The sequence below is a fragment of the Oncorhynchus masou genome, chromosome 15 (assembly GCF_036934945.1).
Source record: "Oncorhynchus masou masou isolate Uvic2021 chromosome 15, UVic_Omas_1.1, whole genome shotgun sequence".
In the NCBI taxonomy this organism is placed as follows: domain Eukaryota; kingdom Metazoa; phylum Chordata; class Actinopteri; order Salmoniformes; family Salmonidae; genus Oncorhynchus; species Oncorhynchus masou.
Genome location: NC_088226.1, coordinates 53,650,757 through 53,671,651, shown reverse-complemented (window position 1 = coordinate 53,671,651; position 20,895 = coordinate 53,650,757). Strand labels below are relative to the sequence as shown.

Genomic DNA, 20,895 nt, shown 5'->3' with positions numbered 1-20,895 from the left:
CTCAGCAAAGTACAACTGAGCAAACTGTGAGATGTAATCTGGCCGCCTTTTCACTACCGCCCGGCTGAGGCCTTCCAAAAGCGTCCTCAAACCCGGAGGCACGTTGACTTTGGCGGGATAGCTGTAGGACATCTCGGCTTCAATGGAGCATCACCTCATAGAGATAATTCTCCTGATGGGAAATACTATATCAATTAAATCAATCTGATGCATCTGCCTATATTAACGTATATAAAGAACCCGTCAGCTTCAGATACTTTTTTTGTAGGTTGACTGTTTCAACTTTTGTCTGAAAAGTAAATGAACTTACTCTGCGAAGAAACTGTCCTCTTTTCAATTCACGTATTACAAACGCAAAACAATATGATGTCAAATGACTTTACCAATAGAGGTAACAATGTAATAAAACGGTAAAACGAATTTCGAAATAAGCAGTTCGTCATAATAACGGGCGTGGTCCACATTGGAAAGGCATTATTAAGCGTCAGCTTTAGATCACAATGCATGGCATCTGAACTTGCCTCCCGCCTCCTCCATATGGTGGCCAACTAATCAAAGAAAGTATTTTTTTCTTCATATGGGCATAAATTAAACCACAAGACCGATGTTATCGGCATTACAATATACTGAACAAAAAAATAAACGCAATATGCAACAATTTCAAACATTTTACTGAGTTACAGTTCATAATATAATAAATTCATTATGCCCTAATCTATGGATTCCACATGACTGGACAGGCAGGGGCGCAGCCATGTGTAGGTCTGGGAGGGCATAGGCCCACCCACTGAAGAGCCAGGCCCAGCCAATCAGAATTGTTGTTGTTTTTTTACCCACAAAAAGGCTTTATTACAGACAGAAATACTGCTCCGAAAATATCTGGGATTTTTTATTTCAGCTCATGAAACCTGGGACCAACACTTTACATGTTGCGTTCATATTTTTGTTCAGTGTAGAAACATCTAATTTGAAATGCTGGATTAATTGACAGTCCTTTATTGAACAGTTTGTAGATCTCTTTAGACACCACACAGGACCACCCTGTTACAATTGAACTATCTCCACATCATCCTCTACAACCCCACAACAAAGTGGATAAGAGTACATTTCTTAGACAGAAATGTCCCATTTTTTTTGTTGGTATACATATAATGACATTTAACTCATATCATTACATGTCATTATAAGATACTTTGCTCTTACAGCTGTGGACTTTATACCAGCACTTTATGGCCACACTCAGTAGTCAACACTTTTACATCACACCAAATCTTACATCCCTTTACACAATCACAGGAGAAGATGGGAGGTCACTGACGGACTTCAGTGTAGATGTAAAAAAAAAAAGTGTTCATAACCACCCTTGAACATGAAAAAAAGAGTCCCACTTTAAATGAAACACAGCATATTGAAGCTTTCACAAGCCATTTACCCTAAGGCCTATCTATGTAGATTCTTCAGAACTCTTTCATGAGAATATGCCATTTTATATGAAGGGTGGAGAAGAGTTATTCTTAATTTAGCACGCATAAGATGTAAAGACTGTTTATATCACTCTTCATGTAGTATGAATTAAATACCGTTTACATCACCCTTCACATGATTGGGGAGTCCCATTGGGCGGCGCACAATTGGCCCAGCATCGTCCGGGATTGGCCGTCATTGTAAATAAGAATTTGTTCTTAACTTACTTGCCTAGTTCAATAAAGGTAAAATAACAAAATGAATGTAATGTGAATTAAATACAGTTTAAATCACACTTCATGTAGTATGAATTAAAGACCGTTTATACCACCCTTCATGTAGTATGAATTTGCTAATGAAAGATTTGTGCTATGTAGTGCTTGTACAAGTAGTTAAGCATTTGTTATTCATTTGAAGTGGGACCAAAAAAAATGTAAACGAAGTTTGTGACAGCTAATCAAACTTCCATTGTAAAATGAGCACTCTTCTTGCTTGCTTTTTATTGCTTAGAGACCATACCTCAGAGTGATTATAAAAACAGTGATACAATACCCTGCACTTTCAATTTAGTTTGTGACTGTCTTGAATGTTTCACTCATCATCAGTGTGGCCTGATAGAAAAGCCTGATCAAACTAAAATGACAGAATATTAAGCTTTAATGTCCAGTTTGTACAGTAACCTAAAACCTACCATGATTATTACAATGCCTGTAGTTAATAAGGACCTTGTTGGATTTTGTTAAAAACCAGAGTAAATATTAATATAAATGTGTTCTGTTGTCATCCAAAGTATCTCAGGAAAAAAATGTTCCGATTCATAGTACACAGCTGTAGAAAAGGATCTTTCAGGTCCTTGGGTCACTAATAATACCCCTGCCATTGCATGCATAGTGTGCAGATCAATGCCCACTGCTTGTAAACTAAAATAAATCATCTATAACATTGTTTGGATATTGCATTGTGCAAAAATGTTACAAAACATTTTAGAAGTGCATGTTATTTGTAAGCTAATATGTGAATGTCAGAATGTAAAAGCAATTTCATAATATTCAGAATTCAAAGTACCTGACACTAATATTACAAGGTTTCACTGCATGGCATAGTACACTCTGTATGGCACGCTGCATAATACAATACTACAAGGTAGCAGGCCACTAAGTACTTGTCCCATCATTTAGGGGGTTGTTGTCACCATAAAACTTCACTAATACTTTCTCATTGCAGAAAAAAATGATCTATGTTTGTTGGCATCATGACAAGCAAAGTAGGGCCATTTAATCTAGGACACATTTCTGAAAAACCAGAGCCGATAATTGTATTGATATTGGTCAATAAGAGGGTACTACAACAGCGACAACTAATACAATCAAGAACCTTTGTCTTGCCTTGTCACATGAGGCAAACACAAACAACTGGCAAATAACCATTTGATCACAATTATGCGTTGTAATCGAACATCTCTTGTACATGTCTTCCCAAGAACATGACAAGAACACAAAATACAAGTTTACTTACTGTTTAACTGTACTGTTACTACCTGTAGTCAAGAAAACCTGACAATGAGAATAAGGTGTGCCTCTTCAAGAAGTATCCTATGTACCATTATGTATGGTCCAAAGAATGGAAGGAAGGTTTGCAGGGCTAAAACCCTTCACTAGATTAAGAAGAAAATGGTATTGACTATGAAATTGTTGGTTTATTGTATTTGGATGTGTAAAACATCTAACAGAAAAAGGGGGGGAAACTATTTTGTCTGATGAGTCATACTGTGGTTTTGAATAGAAAATAGCCATGCTTCCTATATCATCAAGTGCACAGCTGGAGACGGAGTCGTTGCCTCATCATTATTCGTCCAGTGGTGGGCGGGGTCATTGGGGTACCACTTCCTTCAGCGTGGCCATGGCTGAGTGGATGCGCACGTGAAGTCTGTTCTCAAAGTCATAGCCTGCATAATCCTCCTGAGAGGCAGAGCACAGAACAAATGATGACTTCACAATCAGAATGGACTGTGTTACGTAGTCATTTCAAACCCAAGCGGAAAACCCTAACCATTCATATACATGTCATCTGATAACTGTACCTTTGCCTGAAGCAGAAATGCTCTCCCTTTTCCCACCGTCTGGATAGAAACACAATGCAAAAAAAATCGCATTAGTCCATCGAGATAAATCCTTTAATACAATTTTGGACACAGACACCCACATACACACACAGATTGTCTGAGTTGAGATATTCTCACCTCTGGCTGGGCAAGCAGGACACATCCAAGCTCATAGCAGGAGTATGGCTGCACATAAGAGTTGGTTTGTCGACCAAACTCATCTCTGGCAGCCAGCTGGAACGACTAGATGGGAGGAGAAAGACCAAAGGAAAATCTAATTATATAATTGACCACAAATACATAGTGAGTTACATAATTAATTGTACCTGCATAAGATAATGTAATCACAGTACAATAATGTGCTCGGAAACAAATTACCTGGATGGCATCTTTATTATTTCCATGACATTTGTGGATGGAACCGAGAAGGAGGTTTTTCAGACCTCTGCACGATGCGTCATCCACACTCTGTAACACTGAAAAGAGAGGAGACAACGGACTCTATTTGACCTGTATTGTGGAAGTTCAGCGCAATCGGAAATCCCCTTTACATTTCTATCGCTCAATCTGGAAGCGATATTCAGCGATACAGACTGAACAAAGCCCAATGTCTCAAAGACAGAAATGGTCAAATACTTCACAAAGTTGATCAGAAATGTTCAAATACTTCACAACATTTAGTACAGTGGTTTGCACCCCATTGTGTCAAAGGAAACTCCTTGACTTGGAGATCCTCCTCTGATAAAGGTCCAGCCCTTACACTGATTCATGAGCTGCAGTTTGGAGGAGGAGCAGTTGGGCAGAGCCTTCCACAGGTACAGCACCTCTATGACCCCCAGAATGCACAGCTCTCTGGTGGGAGACATCTTCCTCAGTCTCTCTGCCTGCAGTAGGATGGGGGCAGAGAGGCCATGGTAGAGAAAGGGAGAGGGTTCATGGTTATTAGTTTCACAAAGAGTGGATAAAGATATGGTAAACACATCTGGGTGAAAATGACCCACCCGCTTGAGGGCAAACTGCTCAATCTGGTTGTTCTTCCTCTTGAACAGTTTCTGGACATCTTTGAAGACATCCTTGGCACCATCTAAGTCCCCTGCAGCTCCCTGACATACTTTACAGGGAGGGGGGGGGGGATTAGAGTGTGAGATCATTTTGAGAAGATGATGAAGACGATGAGAATCAATGGTCCACACGTTCCTGGGGCAGTGGCTCTCTCACCTCCAGTCAGGTAGGCATAGTAACACTGTGACCATCGGGACTCATTCTTCAGCCTCTCAAATGACCTAAACGCATCCTCAAAGTTCATCTCGATCATACTGCACCAACCTGAAGTCAAGACAAGACAAATGGATACATTCTGAATGAACTGAATGTACATGATGAGTGTCTGCATGTGTGGGTGCTCATTTGAAAGTAAGCATGAATGTCAGGGAAACATACCAATTTCATAGAGACACACGTGCTGGATCTCTCTTTGGTCTGATGCCAGCTCTAGCGCATCATGGAAGGACACCAGAGCACTGTTAATTTGGCACTGGAGATAGATGAGATAGAAATAGCATCACTTTACACAATTACGAGCTACTAGGATCCTATAAAATCCGCATCGAGGAGAATACGGATGGAATCACGGAATCCAGACATGCATTGAACTTAGTAGGGAATCAACTAAATGTATTGAACATTTATTAATTTGCCCAGGTTTATCATAACACAAAGAGAATGCAACTTTCTAAATAGGCAAAGAGAATTCCCCGTCTGTGTATGTGCGGTGCGCGCCACTTTGTGCAGCCATTAGCGATGATGCTAATGAAAAGTATTTTGGTAGATGGAAAGGCTTTCCTGAAATCTACAAAGTACCTGTCAGAATTACTTGTCAGAATTATATCATGATTATCTGTATAAATCCAGTGGGTACTTGTTTTGAAAACTCTACCAAACAACATTCTCTTGCAAGGTGAGTGCTGGAATTCAAGACCTCAAAAGTGGTCTACTGATGTGGTTTAAGCATTGTTGTGGACTTAGAATATCAAATGTAGCTGTTTTTCTGTTGAAAAAAGTGTGACTGAGAGTGAAAACCAGGGAAAAATGGAAATCCGGAAAAACAAAACAGAGAAAAAGAAATTTGGGGAAAAGCTAAATGTACAGTGCCTTGCGAAAGTATTCGGCCCCCTTGAACTTTGCGACCTTTTGCCACATTTCAGGCTTCAAACATAAAGATATAAAACTGTATTTTTTTGTGAAGAATCAACAACAAAAAAAATACAGTTTTATATCTTTTTGTTTGAAGCCTGAAATATGGCAAAAGGTCGCAAAGTTCAAGGGGGCATAATACTTTCGCAAGGCACAGTAATTAGGCAAATAATCTAATGGATTTTATAGAACCCTAAGCTACTAAGACCTACAACAACTTACTGTATTGTACAACGCTAAGCGGCAAAAGACTGTTATTTCACAGTCAGATGACCCCATCATGCTCACCTCTAATCTCTGAACCCGTCCTTTAAAGAACATGAAGAGGGAGGAATTGGGGTAGACCACAGCCTTCCTCTGGAGAATGGCCTTGGCCTCCTCCAGGCCTGCCTGAGTGTCAGAACCATCCAGAGCAAAGAAAGGCAGCACTACTGTGTGGTACCACAGGAGGGCCAATCTGGGCAGAGAGAGGAAGCAATCAGGTTTATTTGTGAGACAATTCTAGATGTTTTTATTAAATATCGATTACTGTACATTCAAGTTTGCTAGATAGTTAATATGAAACATTGACTTTGACAAAGAAAAGCTTTGTAAAGATGGCAAAATTGCACCCCACTGCAGTAATTTGGTAAAACACCATCTCAATTTCATAAATAGCAAATGGTAGTTTCTGTCTCAGTTTCTGTTATGTCTTTTGTCTAATGCGGCTGTTTTACTAGGATCATTTATTCTAAGTCCACAGGGCCTTTTTTCACCACTAACCATTCTAATAAGCACGTGATTACCGCTATTCTTAGGTCTACCTACTTCTTACGTCACAAGTATTCACCATTCAACTGCCACTGACAGCATGTAATTGTACTTAATGTTTCCTCAATTCTCTATGACATCAAATATTCCCATTTGACATATTTTACTAACTAACACCTGTCCCTAGTTGCATGTATTATACAATGAATAAATACCCTATGATAATAATATGCCATTATGATACTACAGATATTTCAGAACAGATGGCCATGTATGAGATAACAGGAACAAGCACTGTGCCAAGAGCTGGGAAAGAGATGAGCTGGAACATGTCAGCAGAAGCTGATCATGCAGAATAACCCAACACGTCACCCCCAATCAAATCAACATCAAGACCTGTGCTCTGCTTTTCTATCAAACGATGACATCATATCTATGTATAGCAGCTCACTCAAGCAGTAAAAAGAACTGACAGTGACCTGAACATTATGAACTGTTGGGAACTGACTTTTAAACTTGAAAATATGAAATATCCTTATGCATGGCACCGATGCAGAGAGGGGAACTCTCTCTGAGGAGACTCAGTATAGGAGAAATAGTTAAGTATCAGTGCTTGTGTGAATGTCTTTTTTCTTATGCAGCTGGGTGAATAAACTTGGTTTAAACTTTACTAATCGTCTGTGAGTTTTACTAGATTCATTTAGAACCTAACAGCACATAATCCCTTTCCTTCTCTCATTACTTGAAAGGTATTCCATTCAGTTATGAATAAGGGCTCGATTCAATCCGTAGCACTTCAGTTCAGCAACAGAGGTGTATTGGCTGTTCAGACGTGTAGGAGGAGACTCAGTATAGGAGAAATGGTTAAATATCAGTGCTTGTGTGAATATGTCTTTTGTCTAATGCAGCTGTTTTACTAGGCAGTTTACTCTGGGCACCTTATTTATCCAAGCTACTCAATACTGCCCCCCAGCCATAAGAAGTTAAACTTATAAAAAACAATCAATCTTCATATAATCACTAGTTAACTACACATGGTTGATGGTATCACTAGGTTTAGCTTGTCATGCGGTGCATATAATCAATGCGGTGCCTGTTAATTTATCATCGAATCACAGCCTACTTCGCCATACGGGGGATGATTTAACAAAAGTGCATTCGTGAAAAAACACAATCGTTGCTCGAATGTACCTAACCATAAACATCAATGCCTTTCATAAAATCAAAACACGGAAGTATCTTTTTTTTTAAACCTGCATATTTTGTTAAAAGAAACTCATGTTAGCAGGCAATATTAACCAGGGAAATCGTGTCACTTCTCTTGCGTTCATTGCACGCAGAGTCAGGGTATATGCAACAGTTTGGGCTGCCTGGCTCGTTGCAAACTAATTTGCCAGAATTGTACATAATTATGACATAACATTGAAGGTTGTGTAATGTAACAGCAATATTTAGACTTAGGGTTGCCACCCGTTCGATGAAATACGGAACGGCTCCGTATTTCACTGAAAGAATAAACGCTTTGTTTTCAAAATTATAGTTTCTGGATTTGACCATATTAATGACCAAAGGCTCGTATTTCTGTGTTTATTATATTATACTTAAGTCTATGATTTGATAGAGCAGTCTGACTGAGTGGTGGGAGGCAGCAGCAGGCTCGTAAGCATTCATTCAAACTTTACTGCGTTTGCCAGCAGCTCTTAGCAATGCTTGAATCACAGTGCTGTTTATCACTTCAAGCCTATCAACTCCTGAGATTAGGCTGGCAATGCTAAAGTGCCTATTAGAACATCCAATAGTCAAAGGTATATGAAATACAAATGGTATAAAGAGAAATAGTTGATGCATCATAATTCCTATAATAACTACAACCTAAAACTTCTTAACTGGGAATATTGAAGAACTAGGAATATTGAACCACCAGCTTTCATATGTACTGAGCAAGGAACTTAAATGTTAGCTTTTTTACATGACACATATTGCACTTTTACCTTCTTCTCCAACACTGTGTTTTTGCATTATTTAAACCAAATTGAGCATGTTTCATTATTTATTTGAGACTAAATAGATTTTATGTATGTATTATATTAAGTTAAAGTAAGTGTTCATTGTTCATTCAGTATTCTTGTAATTGTCATTATTACAAATATATATTTATATATAAAAATGGCCCGATTAATCTGTATTGCCTTTTTTGGTCCTCCAATAATTGGTATCGGCGTTGAAAAATCATAATCGGTCGACCTCTAATTGAGATACCAATCTGTCATTACCATGCCACTCGCGACAGTTATTACCGGTAATATGTGGTCCCGTTTATAAATGTACATTCTAACCGTGATGATGTGTGCCAGGTTGAGAATCTTGAATTCGAGTGATAGACTCAAAGTACAGCACTAAGGACTGTCATTTAAAAATTTTGGTTGGATAATTTATCAAATGTTTTAACTATGAATCGGATAAAGCGAGAGAGCGCTACTCTCAAACTGTGAGGGGTGGGTGCACTGCTCGAATGTATAGGGTCTAGGGAAGGTTTTTCTCTCTAGAAACCATATCTTTAAGTGTCCTCCGAGAGGGAGGTTATTAGAGAACTCATTGGATAACAGCTTGACTCAACCTTGAAAGGGTTTTTGCTTAACAATGTCATCATAATCCTAATGTTAAAGTATATCAATACATATGGATTGCTGGATGATACGGTACAATTAATTGCATACAAGGCTCATAGTCTGTGTCTTGCGTTAACACCCAAGGATGAAAATGAAGGAGACAGGCATGGAGACTAGCATTCCATGGGCATAGAACGGAAAGGATGGAAGGTTCTTTCCCCAGTCTTAGTCGCATCAAGGGTGGTGTGAAATTATTAAACATGTATTTTCTCTCTTCCCTGTTCAAGTCAATATGTTTTTAGGTGTTGTGGGATATAAGAGTGATCATTGTTCCAGATGGTGGAAATGGAAAATTGATTTGAAAATGTTTTAGTATGGTTATAAATATAGTAGTGACTAATGTGTTATGGGTTAGATGGAATGATTTATGTTCAAATGTATTTGTAGCAGGAGGCAAGGTACATATGAGGCCTGTGTTTGAGACAGAATGTTTACATAAGGGTGTGAGCAGAAGACAATGTGACTGGGGGAGATCTGTGGGGGCTCATAAATTAAGGTCGGGGTGATAGTCTCTGGGGATGACACCACTCTATGTATATTGCTACAGGAGATCGTAGGAGATGGGGACAGCTAACTGTGCACAATATGAAGACTATTATGACGTTAAATTGAACATTACACATACCCAGATCATGGTGAGAGTAGCAGAGATGGTGTTGGCATTTCAGACATTATTGTCAACTTTCAAGAAACCTGTGACTCAGAGTTTTGTTAGGCTGGATACTCTTTTAAAGTCATTCATCTCTTCCCCATTTCTAAAAGCCAGCAAACACTTGACATATTTCCCAGAAGATTGTGACCAATCTAACCTGAGCACAAGAGAGTATCATCCACAGGTACAGACTCTAGCAGAATACAGAAGGTCATTGGAGATGTTGGTGGCTAGGGGACCGGATATGAGTTGGGAAACAGGTAGAGAGTATCTGAAAGGGTCTGTCCCAGATCTATCAGTGAACCACGACAATAGAACTGCAGGAGACAGATTCCAGGCAGTAGCTATTCTCACAGCAATCGCTGTAGGGACAGTAAGTGAAGGAGGCTATAGTAACAGCATGGAATTGGGAATACGGAGCAAATTGGGGATTTTGTCATGGGCAGTGTTAGTAGTAGCAGGGGTTACTTTAGTAGCATTGTTGGGACATCGTTTTCTGAGGGCCTTGATGTTGAAACGGATACACAGTGCTGAATTACCTCAAAAAGAGGTAAAGTTGATTAAGGCCACTGCACGTATATATCGGGTGGCTATGGAGGAAGAAGAAGGGGAGCAAAGTGAGAATGACATGGCTTGGGAACACCTCTTGAGAGCCCGTGGTCTGAGGGGGAAGACTGGGTGAAAGCATGAGGTTTTTTTAGGGCTTTCATTTTTGTGGAACCCAGCAGAGAAGTATCCTGAAGGCAAAGTCAGGCAAAGAGAGAGTGGGAATTGTCATGTTCTCAAACTTTGGTTTTTACGTATATAATTATGCAGTTTCACACATGATTAATACTGTTATGTTTTGTGTTTGTTTTTCAAGTCTTGTGCTATCACTCTCTTAGGAACCAGAAGTTGAAATCGAGAAAGTCAAAATCTACAGCTAAAATGGAAGAAGCCAAAAGCTCCAGCTGTCATTCGGTTGTCCGACAAGAAATGGGAATAGGAGTGTGCAGAGTGTGATTATAGAAGAGAGGCCATAAGTCTTGGATTTGTAAACATTATAATCAACTGTGAATGTTAATCATGTTTTATTTTTTTGTTCATGTTTTATTATCATTGTTTGTTCATGTATAAGTAATTTCCTAGTTGACATAATGATGAACTGTGTGGAGTTAATGTTCAACAGGGGGAACTGATGGGAACTGACTTTTAAACTTGAAAATATGAAATATCCTTATTCATGGCACCGATGCAGAGAGGGGAATGTATGATGTTTACATTCTACCAGGATATGTTATTGTCAGACATTAGGGATCCTATGGGAGGAGAAGTGACACAGTCTGGTACGAGTCAACATGACAGACGTGAGTTGGGGAGGAGTGAATAATTTGGGGCCGAAGTGAGGTCAGATGAAGTGAGGAAGAACATGTATCACTAATCTTTTGGTTAGCAACAGAGGTGTATTGGCTGTTCAGATGTGTAGGAGGAGACTCAGTATAGGAGAAAGAGTTAAGTATCAGTGCTTGTGTGAATGTCTTTTGTCTTATGCAGCTGGGTGAATAAACTTGGTTTAAACTTTACTAATCATCTGTGAGTTTTACTAGGTTCATTTAGAACCTAACAGAACATAATCCCTTTCCTTCTCTCATTACTTGAAAGTCATTCCCTTCAGTTATGAGTAAGGGCTCGATTCAATCCGTAGCACTTCAGTTCAGCGTTATAACGTGATTGAAATGTAAAGGTAATTTCCGATTGAGCTGAAACATATAAGAGAGTACCAGCTGTTCTGGATGACTGTGTGATAACGCTTTCGATAGCCGATGTGAGTAAGACCTTACAACAGGTCAACATTCACAAATCCGCAGGGCCAGACAGATTACCAGGATGTGTACTCAAAGCATGGGCGGACCAACTGGCGAGTGTCTTCATTGACATTTTCAACCTCTTTCTGATGAGTCTGTAATACTTACATGTGTCAAGCAAACCACCATAGTCCCTTTGCCCAAGGAACCAAAGGTAACCTTCCCGTAGCAGTCACGTCGGTAGCCATGAAGTGCTTTGAAAGGCTGGTCATGACTCACATCAACAGTATCATCCTAGATACCCTAGACCCACTCCAATTAGTTTACCACCCCAAAAGATCCACAGATGACACAATCTCAAATTGCACTCCACACTTCCCTTTCCCACCTGGGCAAAGGAACACCTATGTGAGAATGCTGTTCATTGACTACAGCTCAGCGTTCAACACCATAGTGCCCACAAAGCTCATCACTAAGCTAAGGACCCTGGGACTAAACACCTCACTATGCAACTGGATCCTGGACTTCCTGACTGGCCATCCCCAGGTGGTAAGGGTAGGCAACAACACGTCTGCCACGCTGGTACTCAACAAGGGGGCCCCTCAGGGGTGCGTGCTCAGTCCCCTCCTGTACTCCCTGTTCACCCATGACCGTGTGGCCAAATAGGACTCCAAGACCATCATTCAGTTTGTTGATGACACAACAATGGTAGGCCTGATTACCGACAACAATGAGACAGCCTATAGGGAGGAGGTCAGAAACCTGGCTGTGTGTTGCCAGAAAAACAGCCTCTCCTTCAATGTGAGCAAGACAAAGGAGCTGATCGTGGACTACAGGAAAAGGTGGGCCGAACAGGCCCCCATCAACATCAACAGGGCTGTAATGGAGCAGTTTGAGAGTTTCAAGTTCCTTGGTGTCCACATCACCAACGAACTATCATGGTCCAAACACACCAAGACAGTCGTGAAGAGGGCACGACAAAACCTTTCCCCCTCAGGAGACTGAAAAGATTTGGCACGTGCCCCCAGATCCTCAAATAGTGCTACGGCTGCACCACCGAGAGCATCCTGACCGGTTGCATCACCGCCCGGTATGGCAACTGCTCGGCATCTGACCATAATGCGCTACAGAGGGTAGTGCGTACGGCCCAGTACATCACTGGGGCCAAACTTCCTGCCATCCAGGACCTATATAATAGTAGGTGTCAGAGGAAAGCCCAAAAAATTGTCAGAGACTCCAGTCACCCAGGTCATAGACGCACTACAAGCGGTACCTGAGTGCCAAGTCTAATACCAAAAGGCTCCTTAACAGCTTCACCCCCAATCCATAAGACTGCTGAACAATTAATCAAATGGCCAGCAGACTATTTACATTGACACCCCCCCTCCATTTGTTTTGCACATTGCTGCTACTCGCTGTTTATTATCTATGCATAGTCACTTCACACCTGCCTACCCCACCCCTATGTGCAAATTACCTCAACTAACCTGTAGCCCTGCACACTGACTCCGTACCGGTACCCCCTGTATATAGACTCATTATTGTTATGTTATTCTGTTACTTTTTATTATTTCTTACTTTAGTTTATTTGGTAAATATTTTCTTAACTCTTGAACTGCACTGTTGGTTAAGGGCTTGTAAGTATGCATTTCACGGTAAGGTCTACACTCGTTGTATTCGGCGCATGTGACAAATAAAGTTTGATTTGGGAATATTGCCTTTAAATGTCAATCGCACTACAAAGCAGATCTTCAGCGCTACGGATTGAATCGAACCTAAAGTCTCTCTCTAGCTCTCCCTCTGTCTTTCCTTGCACTTCAGCCCTCTAAGAAGTGATTTAATACTCATACTCACGTAGCTAGCGGGGCCTTCATGTCCTTACTCTCACTGGCATACATGAGGGAGGACAGACCCTGGAGACGGTCGCCAGGGAAACCCAGCAGGTTGATGATCTTGAGCAGGTGTGGTGGTACCATGGAGATGCAGAGATGGAAGAGGCCGTAGCCGAAGCTGACGGAGCCCTTGAGTCTGTCCAGGGCCTCTGCAGTCACAGCACCCTCCACTGGGGTGTTGTGGTTGGCCTGGTCTGAGGATAGATCCTCCTCATGGGAGGAACAGCGCCTCACACAGGTCTCCTGCAGCTGACTGATGTCACTGTGGCACTTATTGTACATCTTCCAGGCCTTACGGAGGATCCAGCCTCCTTTGATGTACGCTGTTGAGGAGAAGATACTGTAAGAGTCAATCCAGTCAAATCCAGTTAGCTCTCATGATTCCTATTTTACTTGCAGATGTTTCCCAAAATTAGTAGACTGGAAATAATCATATTACATATAATTAAATAGAAAATGTATGAAAACAATATATACTGCATTGCCATCAAGCAAGCTACAGTACATCAGTAACTGAATGATTGTGGATTCAACAAATGATACATTACATGAGAGCTCCTGCTTGATGAAGGATAGCACAGCGAGGTAGACCTGGCAGTCGGCCACAATGATCTGTCGCTGCAGGCGATCCACAACCACGACCCCTGACCTCTGGGACTCCAACTGACAGACAGAAACACACAGTAGTCTGGTAATTCTCTGATCAACACTCAGCTAAACCATCAGCCATTCCAGCTACGTAATGAAGAAGCCCCCTGTGTTGATCATAAACAGGTCTCCATTCTATTGCTTCGTTACTAATTACATTGAGTGTAGGATTGACGTGATCTCATAGTTTCCAATATCATTAAGCTCAATATAGAAGATCTTGACTTTGATTATTGATACTGATACAGCTGGAAACAATGAAATCAAGACAGAATTATGCATGTTACATGACCAATCCCACTGGGCACGTCCCAATGTCTATTTCACATTGGTTCAATGTATTTTCCTTGAAATAACGTGGAAACAGCGTTGATTCAACCAGTGTGTGCCCAGTGGAATGTTGGGATATCCTAAACATAAATGCTCCATGTAAACAAAACCTCTCTGCCTGTCTGTCTGTAATCAGTCACCCACTCACACTCTTCTTGATCTTGTTCCTGATTGTCTCTATGACGCCAACGTTGTCACTCTCACACAGCTTCTCTGTGGTCCTCAGGTCGTCACACGCCGTCTGCATCTTCTCCTCCTCAAAGGTCATCATGGCATTCTGCAACATCACACACACAACAACAACAAACCCATTGGAGCTTTTCAGCTAACGCTGGCACAGAGAAAACACTCATGCAAGTAATTAAAGAAATAAGTACCTGATTTTAATTTTGATTTCATTGGGGTATATTGTGAACAAATGTGCGGTAATCGGATTGAAGGAGGGTTATAACACAGGGGTTACGCAATGGTATCACAAAGCAGGCTCAGGACAAAGAGCTCTTTCTAGGCCATAGCACACGTTGAAACACTGTGACAACCAGAATCTATTGTGTGTATCTGTGTGTTACGTTTGAGACCCACACTCTGGCTTGGTCAAGAATCTCTTTGTTCAGTTGCCTTTTATCAAACTGTCAGTCAAAGACATGCAATGTATGCCCTCATCCTTATATAAATATGTAGTTTTAATTTCAGATGAATTTAATGCTTTTTCAGTGTGAGGCCCTCTATGCATCAGTGGCCTGTTTGTGTTGTGATTGACCCATCCCCACACACTATCCGTCCAAGCATTTGTTATTGCATGGGAGAGCAGAGGAGGATAACATTATCTCTCGCTTCATGGTGCTCCAACTCTGACATGAGGGGCAGTGACGGGGTCTGTTTCGTGACCATGCTGCAGAAAATCCCCCCCCCAGGGAGACAAACACATCACTGCAGCAGAGAGATAGCGAGAATATCCACCGCAAAATGCGTTTGATAAGCTGAAGATGCATCCATTATGGTAATGTATAAATGAGGGGAAATGGACAATAGTGGTCACGACGATGTCATCCATTACACAAATTGGGTCACGTCAAGTCCTGACACCTCATCTAACTTACGCAGTGCATTGTATGGTTTATGATGGTGTAACGTTGCACACTAATATTGTTAGGATGAGTAATTACATTTGCCCCGTCTCTCGTAGCTTGCATGCTTGTAGTGATGTCATGAGAGAGAATGTCAGTAGAGGTAGGATGTGAACCACCACCAGGGAAGTAAGCTAGAGGTTATTGCAACCAAGGGGTCATGACAAAACACCTGTCCTGCAGTCAAGATGCAGTCTGAGGAAACTCACCAGGAAGCTGACAAAACTGGCCCCAAAGCTCATCAGTGGACTGTGAGTCCTGAAGAGAAAGGACAACATAGAGTTATTTTATTTCACCTTTATTTAACCAGGTAAGCTAGTTGAGAACAAGTTCTAATTTACAACTGCAACCTGGCCAAGATAAACCAAAGCAGTGCAACACAAACAACAACACATAGTTACACATGGAATAAACAAACATACAGTCAATAATACAATAGAAAAAGTCTATATACAGTGTGCGCAAATGAAGTAGGATAACAGAGGTAAGGCAATAAATAGGCCATAGTGGCGAAATAATTACAATATAACAATTAAACACTGGAGTGATAGATGTGCAGAAGATGAGTGTACAAGTAGAGATACTTGGGTGCAAAGGAGCAAAATAAATAAAATAGATAACAGTATGGGGATGAGGTAGTTGGATGGGCTAATGACAGCTGCTCTGACAGCTGGTGCTTAAAGCTAGTGAGGGAGATATGAGTCTCCAGCTTCAGTGATTTTTACAGTACGTTCCAGTCATTGGCAGCAGAGAACTGGAAGGCGGTCGAAGGAGGAATTGGCTTTGGGGGTGACCAGTGAAGTATACCTGCTGGAGTGCATGCTATGGGTGGGTACTGCTATGGAAGGGAGCGATAGACACAGAAGCTGCATTTCGACAGGCAGCCCAATTCTGAAAATTATTTGATGTGAAAAGATCTGTTGACTGTCATACCGAACATAATTCAAGAAAGCAGAGAAAAGATAACCAGTGTACTTGAGTATCGACTAGGTAAAGGTTATGTTACTAATGATAACTAACTAAAGGTAACAATATCATAACTGATTATCAATAATCATTACTGAAATTGTTATAACATTAACCATGCACATCTTCCCGAATACTAAGAACCAGATCTGTTTCACACATTGCTATACTGAGGGACATTCAGTCCATTCCTCTGTCTCAGCATCATCAGCGACTCATGGAGGGAGAAAGGCTTGATTAACCAGAAAGCTAAAATTAGCACAGTAAGTGGCAGTTTCTCCCGTTGGCACAAACAGAGCTGGATTGCAGTGAGTACAGTGTACTACCCTTCCATTTCTCAGTCACCATTACCCATTCAACTGTTGTTTGGAATGTCAGGGCCAGGCTGGAGTGCAGAGACTACTATTTCATTTCCTGTTTTGGGGTTAGGCTATGAATGGGGATAGTTTCAAGAGACAAGGATAGATTTACATTTAGACACAAATGTAGACGTTCATTATGTTAAACCAAGTCAGTAGCATTAATCTGCAGATTTAAGATGAAATAGCAGGTAAAGCAAATCATACATAATCACAGCCACAGGTGCAAACATGATTTAAATGACAATTTTGCCTAACCATGGTCATACCCTGTTTGGTACCAGTGAGTTCTGCCAAAGAGAACAATAATGGCCTTTGTGTTGGACTTGGACAGTGTGTTTGGGGAATTACTGATGGCCACTGAGACTATAATGCTGTAATGGTACCAAAACCTTGTATAGGCCTAGAATATAAATCTCCTGTAAGGCTCTGATGGATACCGTCTCTAAGCAAATATGCTGAGCTCTGATGTTTTATCAATATTTCTGCCCAACCTTCAATTTGCCAGGGGTTAAATTTGTAGAAACTACCATGCAAATCCGTAATAATGCCTCAAGGTGATCATGCATCTGTCATGATTGCATAGGTAAAGAAATGTGATGCACCTATACCTACATACTGTAGGATCAGTGATCACCTCAAGTTGGGAGGGTTAATACAAAAGTATTTGAACAGGGCCTTGAAAACAGGTTGGTACAGTTAGTCTGATGTTTGAGCACACAAAGGCGCACCCTTTAAATTAATCACCTGTGCAATTCAAATAATTATGTAGCCTAATACAGGGTTTCCCAAACTCGGTCCTGGGTGCAAGTTTTGTTTTTTTCCCTAGGACTACTCAGCTGATTCAAATAACCAAAGCTTGATGGTGAGTTGGTTATTTGAATGAGCGTTGAAGCTAGCGCTAGAGCAAAAACCAAAACGGGGGGGCGAGTTTGGGAAAGTCTGGCCTAATAGGCCTGCTGTGGGCAATGAGATCTGATGACCAAATATTACTATAGGCTACATTTTATGAAATTATGAAAAGCAGGAAAAGTATCTCACCTGTATTTTCTGAAAAGCTCGTCGCTCTCCTTGAATCCGTTGTTGAGAAGCATGTTGATACCTTGAAGAGCGAGCTCAGCGTCGTCTATGTGCTCAGCTTTCTCCTCTACCTGCTGCTGCTTGGACTGCTCTGGGCCCGCCATTGTTTATGCCTATCGTCTGCTGAATATAATGAATCAATTCAACACAGGCCAAAATGTGGTGTCAAAATTATTATTCCCCGTAGACTATCCCACATTGGTTATTGATGATGGGACTGCGCCGACATATCCTTGCAAATGAGGTAAGAGACGCGTCTTTTCGGGTAAAATTCTGACGCTGTAACACCGGTAAATTACTAATCGGCGAGTATCCAAGGTTCGTCCAAATGCACCAAAGGCACTATTTACATGCCATTTCTGTGATTAAAATAGGTGTACATTCATCCAGACGTTTTGCTGTCTTGTCTGCCGCACGCGAAGGTCGTCGTCAGTCGAAAGAAATGGTTGTCGTCATAACGTAGGCTATAGCTTTGGGCTAGGTATGTATAGGCTCTGGGAGGTTCCAAAGATGAAACCTGCTGTGGCAAATCAGCATCCTGCCATTGCATCGTCTGCTAGCCCTGCCTGCGACTGCTTCCCATTTCCTCTCATCAGTACCTTTTCCAAATATGTCCTGCTCTGCCTCCAGAGTCCAGTCCTCAGAGCAGATTTGACGAGAGCAACAACCTTTCACCTCACAGCCAGCCAATAAGCGGGCACTTGACTGCGAGCTTCAGAACAACAGCAGTGCACTGTCACATTAGAGCAGACGCCTACAAACCTCAACGTTGAAAGGAAAAAAATAATATTTAGCAAGGCATGCAGCTTGCAAAAACTAGGAAAGATATCCTCAGCATAATGTGCAAACGTGCATAACTTCAGTTTATTTCAACTCCCAGATTTGAGTTTAGAATAAAAAATATATACATATACGGGAAAGGTGTGGGAAAGGTGGATACATAATATATATATATATATATATATACGGGAAAGGTGTGGGAAAGGTGGGAAAGGTGGATACATAATATATATATATATATATATATATCAGTTATCAAATTTTATTTGTCACATACACATGGTTAGCAGATGTTAATGCGAGTGTAGCGAAATGCTTGTGCTTCTAGTTCCGACAATGCAGTAATAACCAACAAGTAATCTAACTAACAATTCCTAATCTACTGTCTTATACACAGTGTAAGGGGATAAAGAATATGTACATAAGGATATATGAGTGAGTGATGGTACAGAGCAGCATAGGCAAGATACAGTAGATGGTATCGAGTACAGTATATACATGTGAGATGAATATGTAAACAAAGTGGCATAGTTAAAGTGGCTAGTGATACATGTATTACATAAGGATGCAGTCGATGATATAGAGTACAGTATATAGGTATGCATATGAGATGAATAATGTAGGGTAAGTAACATTATATAAGGTAGCATTGTTTAAAGTGGCTAGTGATATATTTACAACATTTCCCATCAATTCCCATTATTAAAGTGGCTGGAGTTGAGTCAGTGTCAGTGTGTAGGCAGCAGCCACTCAATGTTAGTGGTGGCTGTTTAACAGTCTGATGGCCTTGAGATAGAAGCTGTTTTTCAGTCTCTCGGTCCCAGCTTTGATGCACCTGTACTGACATCGCCTTCTGGATGATAGCGGGGTGAACAGGCAGTGGCTCGGGTGGTAGATGTCCTTGATGATCTTTATGGCCTTCCTGTAACATCGGGTGGTGTAGGTGTCCTGGAGGGCAGGTAGTTTGCCCCCGATGATGCGTTGTGCAGACCTCACTACCCTCTGGAGAGCCTTACGGTTGAGGGCGGAGCAGTTGCCGTACCAGGCGGTGATACAGCCCGCCAGGATGCTCTCGATTGTGCCTCTGTAGAAGTTTGTGAGTGCTTTTGGTGACAAGCCGAATTTCTTCAGCCTCCTGAGGTTGAAGAGGCGCTGCTGCGCCTTCTTCACGATGCTGTCTGTGTGAGTGGACCAATTCAGTTTGTCTGTGATGTGTATGCCGAGGAACTTAAAACTTGCTACTCTCTCCACTACTGTTCCATCGATGTGGATAGGGGGGTGTTCCCTCTGCTGTTTCCTGAAGTCCAGAATCATCTCCTTAGTTTTGTTGACGTTGAGTGTGAGGTTATTCTCCTGACACCACACTCCGAGGGCCCTCACCTCCTCCCTGTAGGCCGTCTCGTCGTTGTTGGTAATCAAGCCTACCACTGTTGTGTCGTCCGCAAACTTGATGATTGAGTTGGAGGCGTGCGTGGCCACGCAGTCGTGGGTGAACAGGGAGTACAGGAGAGGGCTCAGAACGCACCCTTGTGGGGCCCCAGTGTTGAGGATCAGCGGGGAGGAGATGTTGTTACCTACCCTCACCACCTGGGGGCGGCCCGTCAGGAAGTCCAGTACCCAGTTGCACAGGCGGGGTCGAGACCCAGGGTCTCGAGCTTGATGACGAGCTTGGATGGTACTATGGTGTTGAATGCCGAGCTGTAGTCGATGAACAGCATTCTCACATAGGTATTCCTCTTGTCCAGATGGGTTAGGGCAGTGTGCAGTGTGGTTGAGATTGCATCGTCTGTGGACCTATTTGAGCGGTAAGCAAATTGGAGTGGGTCTAGGGAGTCAGGTAGGGTGGAGGTGATATGGTCCTTGACTAGTCTCTCAAAGCACTTCATGATGACGGAAGTGAGTGCTACGGGGCGGTAGTCGGAAAGGTGGATACATAATATATATATATGGGAAAGGTGTGGGAAAGGTGGGAAAGGTGGATACATAATATATATATATATATATTATGTATCCACCTTTCCCACAAGAATTGCAAGCACAGGCTGGTGCCTCAGTAGACTGTAGCAGTCAGCCTGGGAGGAGAGCCTAGAACCCCATAAT

The 20,895-nt window shown here is 41.6% G+C and overlaps 1 protein-coding gene across 1 annotated transcript; it reads right to left on the bottom strand.

Annotated features, from left to right (window-relative positions):
* Window positions 1-650: 650 nt before the first annotated feature.
* LOC135556449 (tetratricopeptide repeat protein 39C) lies at window positions 651-18,646 on the bottom strand. The gene is made up of 14 exons (XM_064989657.1): window positions 17,977-18,646; window positions 15,820-15,868; window positions 14,632-14,760; window positions 14,054-14,168; window positions 13,468-13,828; window positions 6,047-6,215; window positions 5,006-5,099; window positions 4,784-4,891; window positions 4,567-4,676; window positions 4,326-4,449; window positions 3,944-4,041; window positions 3,704-3,808; window positions 3,545-3,583; window positions 651-3,422 (listed from the first exon to the last, which is right to left on the bottom strand). The coding sequence occupies exons 1-14, from the start codon at window positions 18,117-18,119 to the stop codon at window positions 3,333-3,335; spliced, it is 1,734 nt and encodes a 577-aa protein (XP_064845729.1). The 5' UTR covers window positions 18,120-18,646; the 3' UTR covers window positions 651-3,332.
* Between the last annotated feature and the right edge of the window lie 2,249 nt (window positions 18,647-20,895).

What these genes read in the sequence shown, in the direction of transcription:
- LOC135556449 (XM_064989657.1), bottom strand. Translation starts at nt 18,119, where the DNA reads ATGGCGGGCCCAGAGCAGTCCAAGCAGCAGCAGGTAGAGGAGAAAGCT. An exon ending in ACTGCAGCTCATGAATCAGT is followed by an intron (nt 4,042 to 4,325) that starts GTAAGGGCTGGA and finishes CTCTCTTTTCAG; the next exon opens with TGTTACAGAGTGTGGATGAC. An exon ending in TCCTGCTTGCCCAGCCAGAG is followed by an intron (nt 3,584 to 3,703) that starts GTGAGAATATCT and finishes GTTTCTATCCAG; the next exon opens with ACGGTGGGAAAAGGGAGAGC.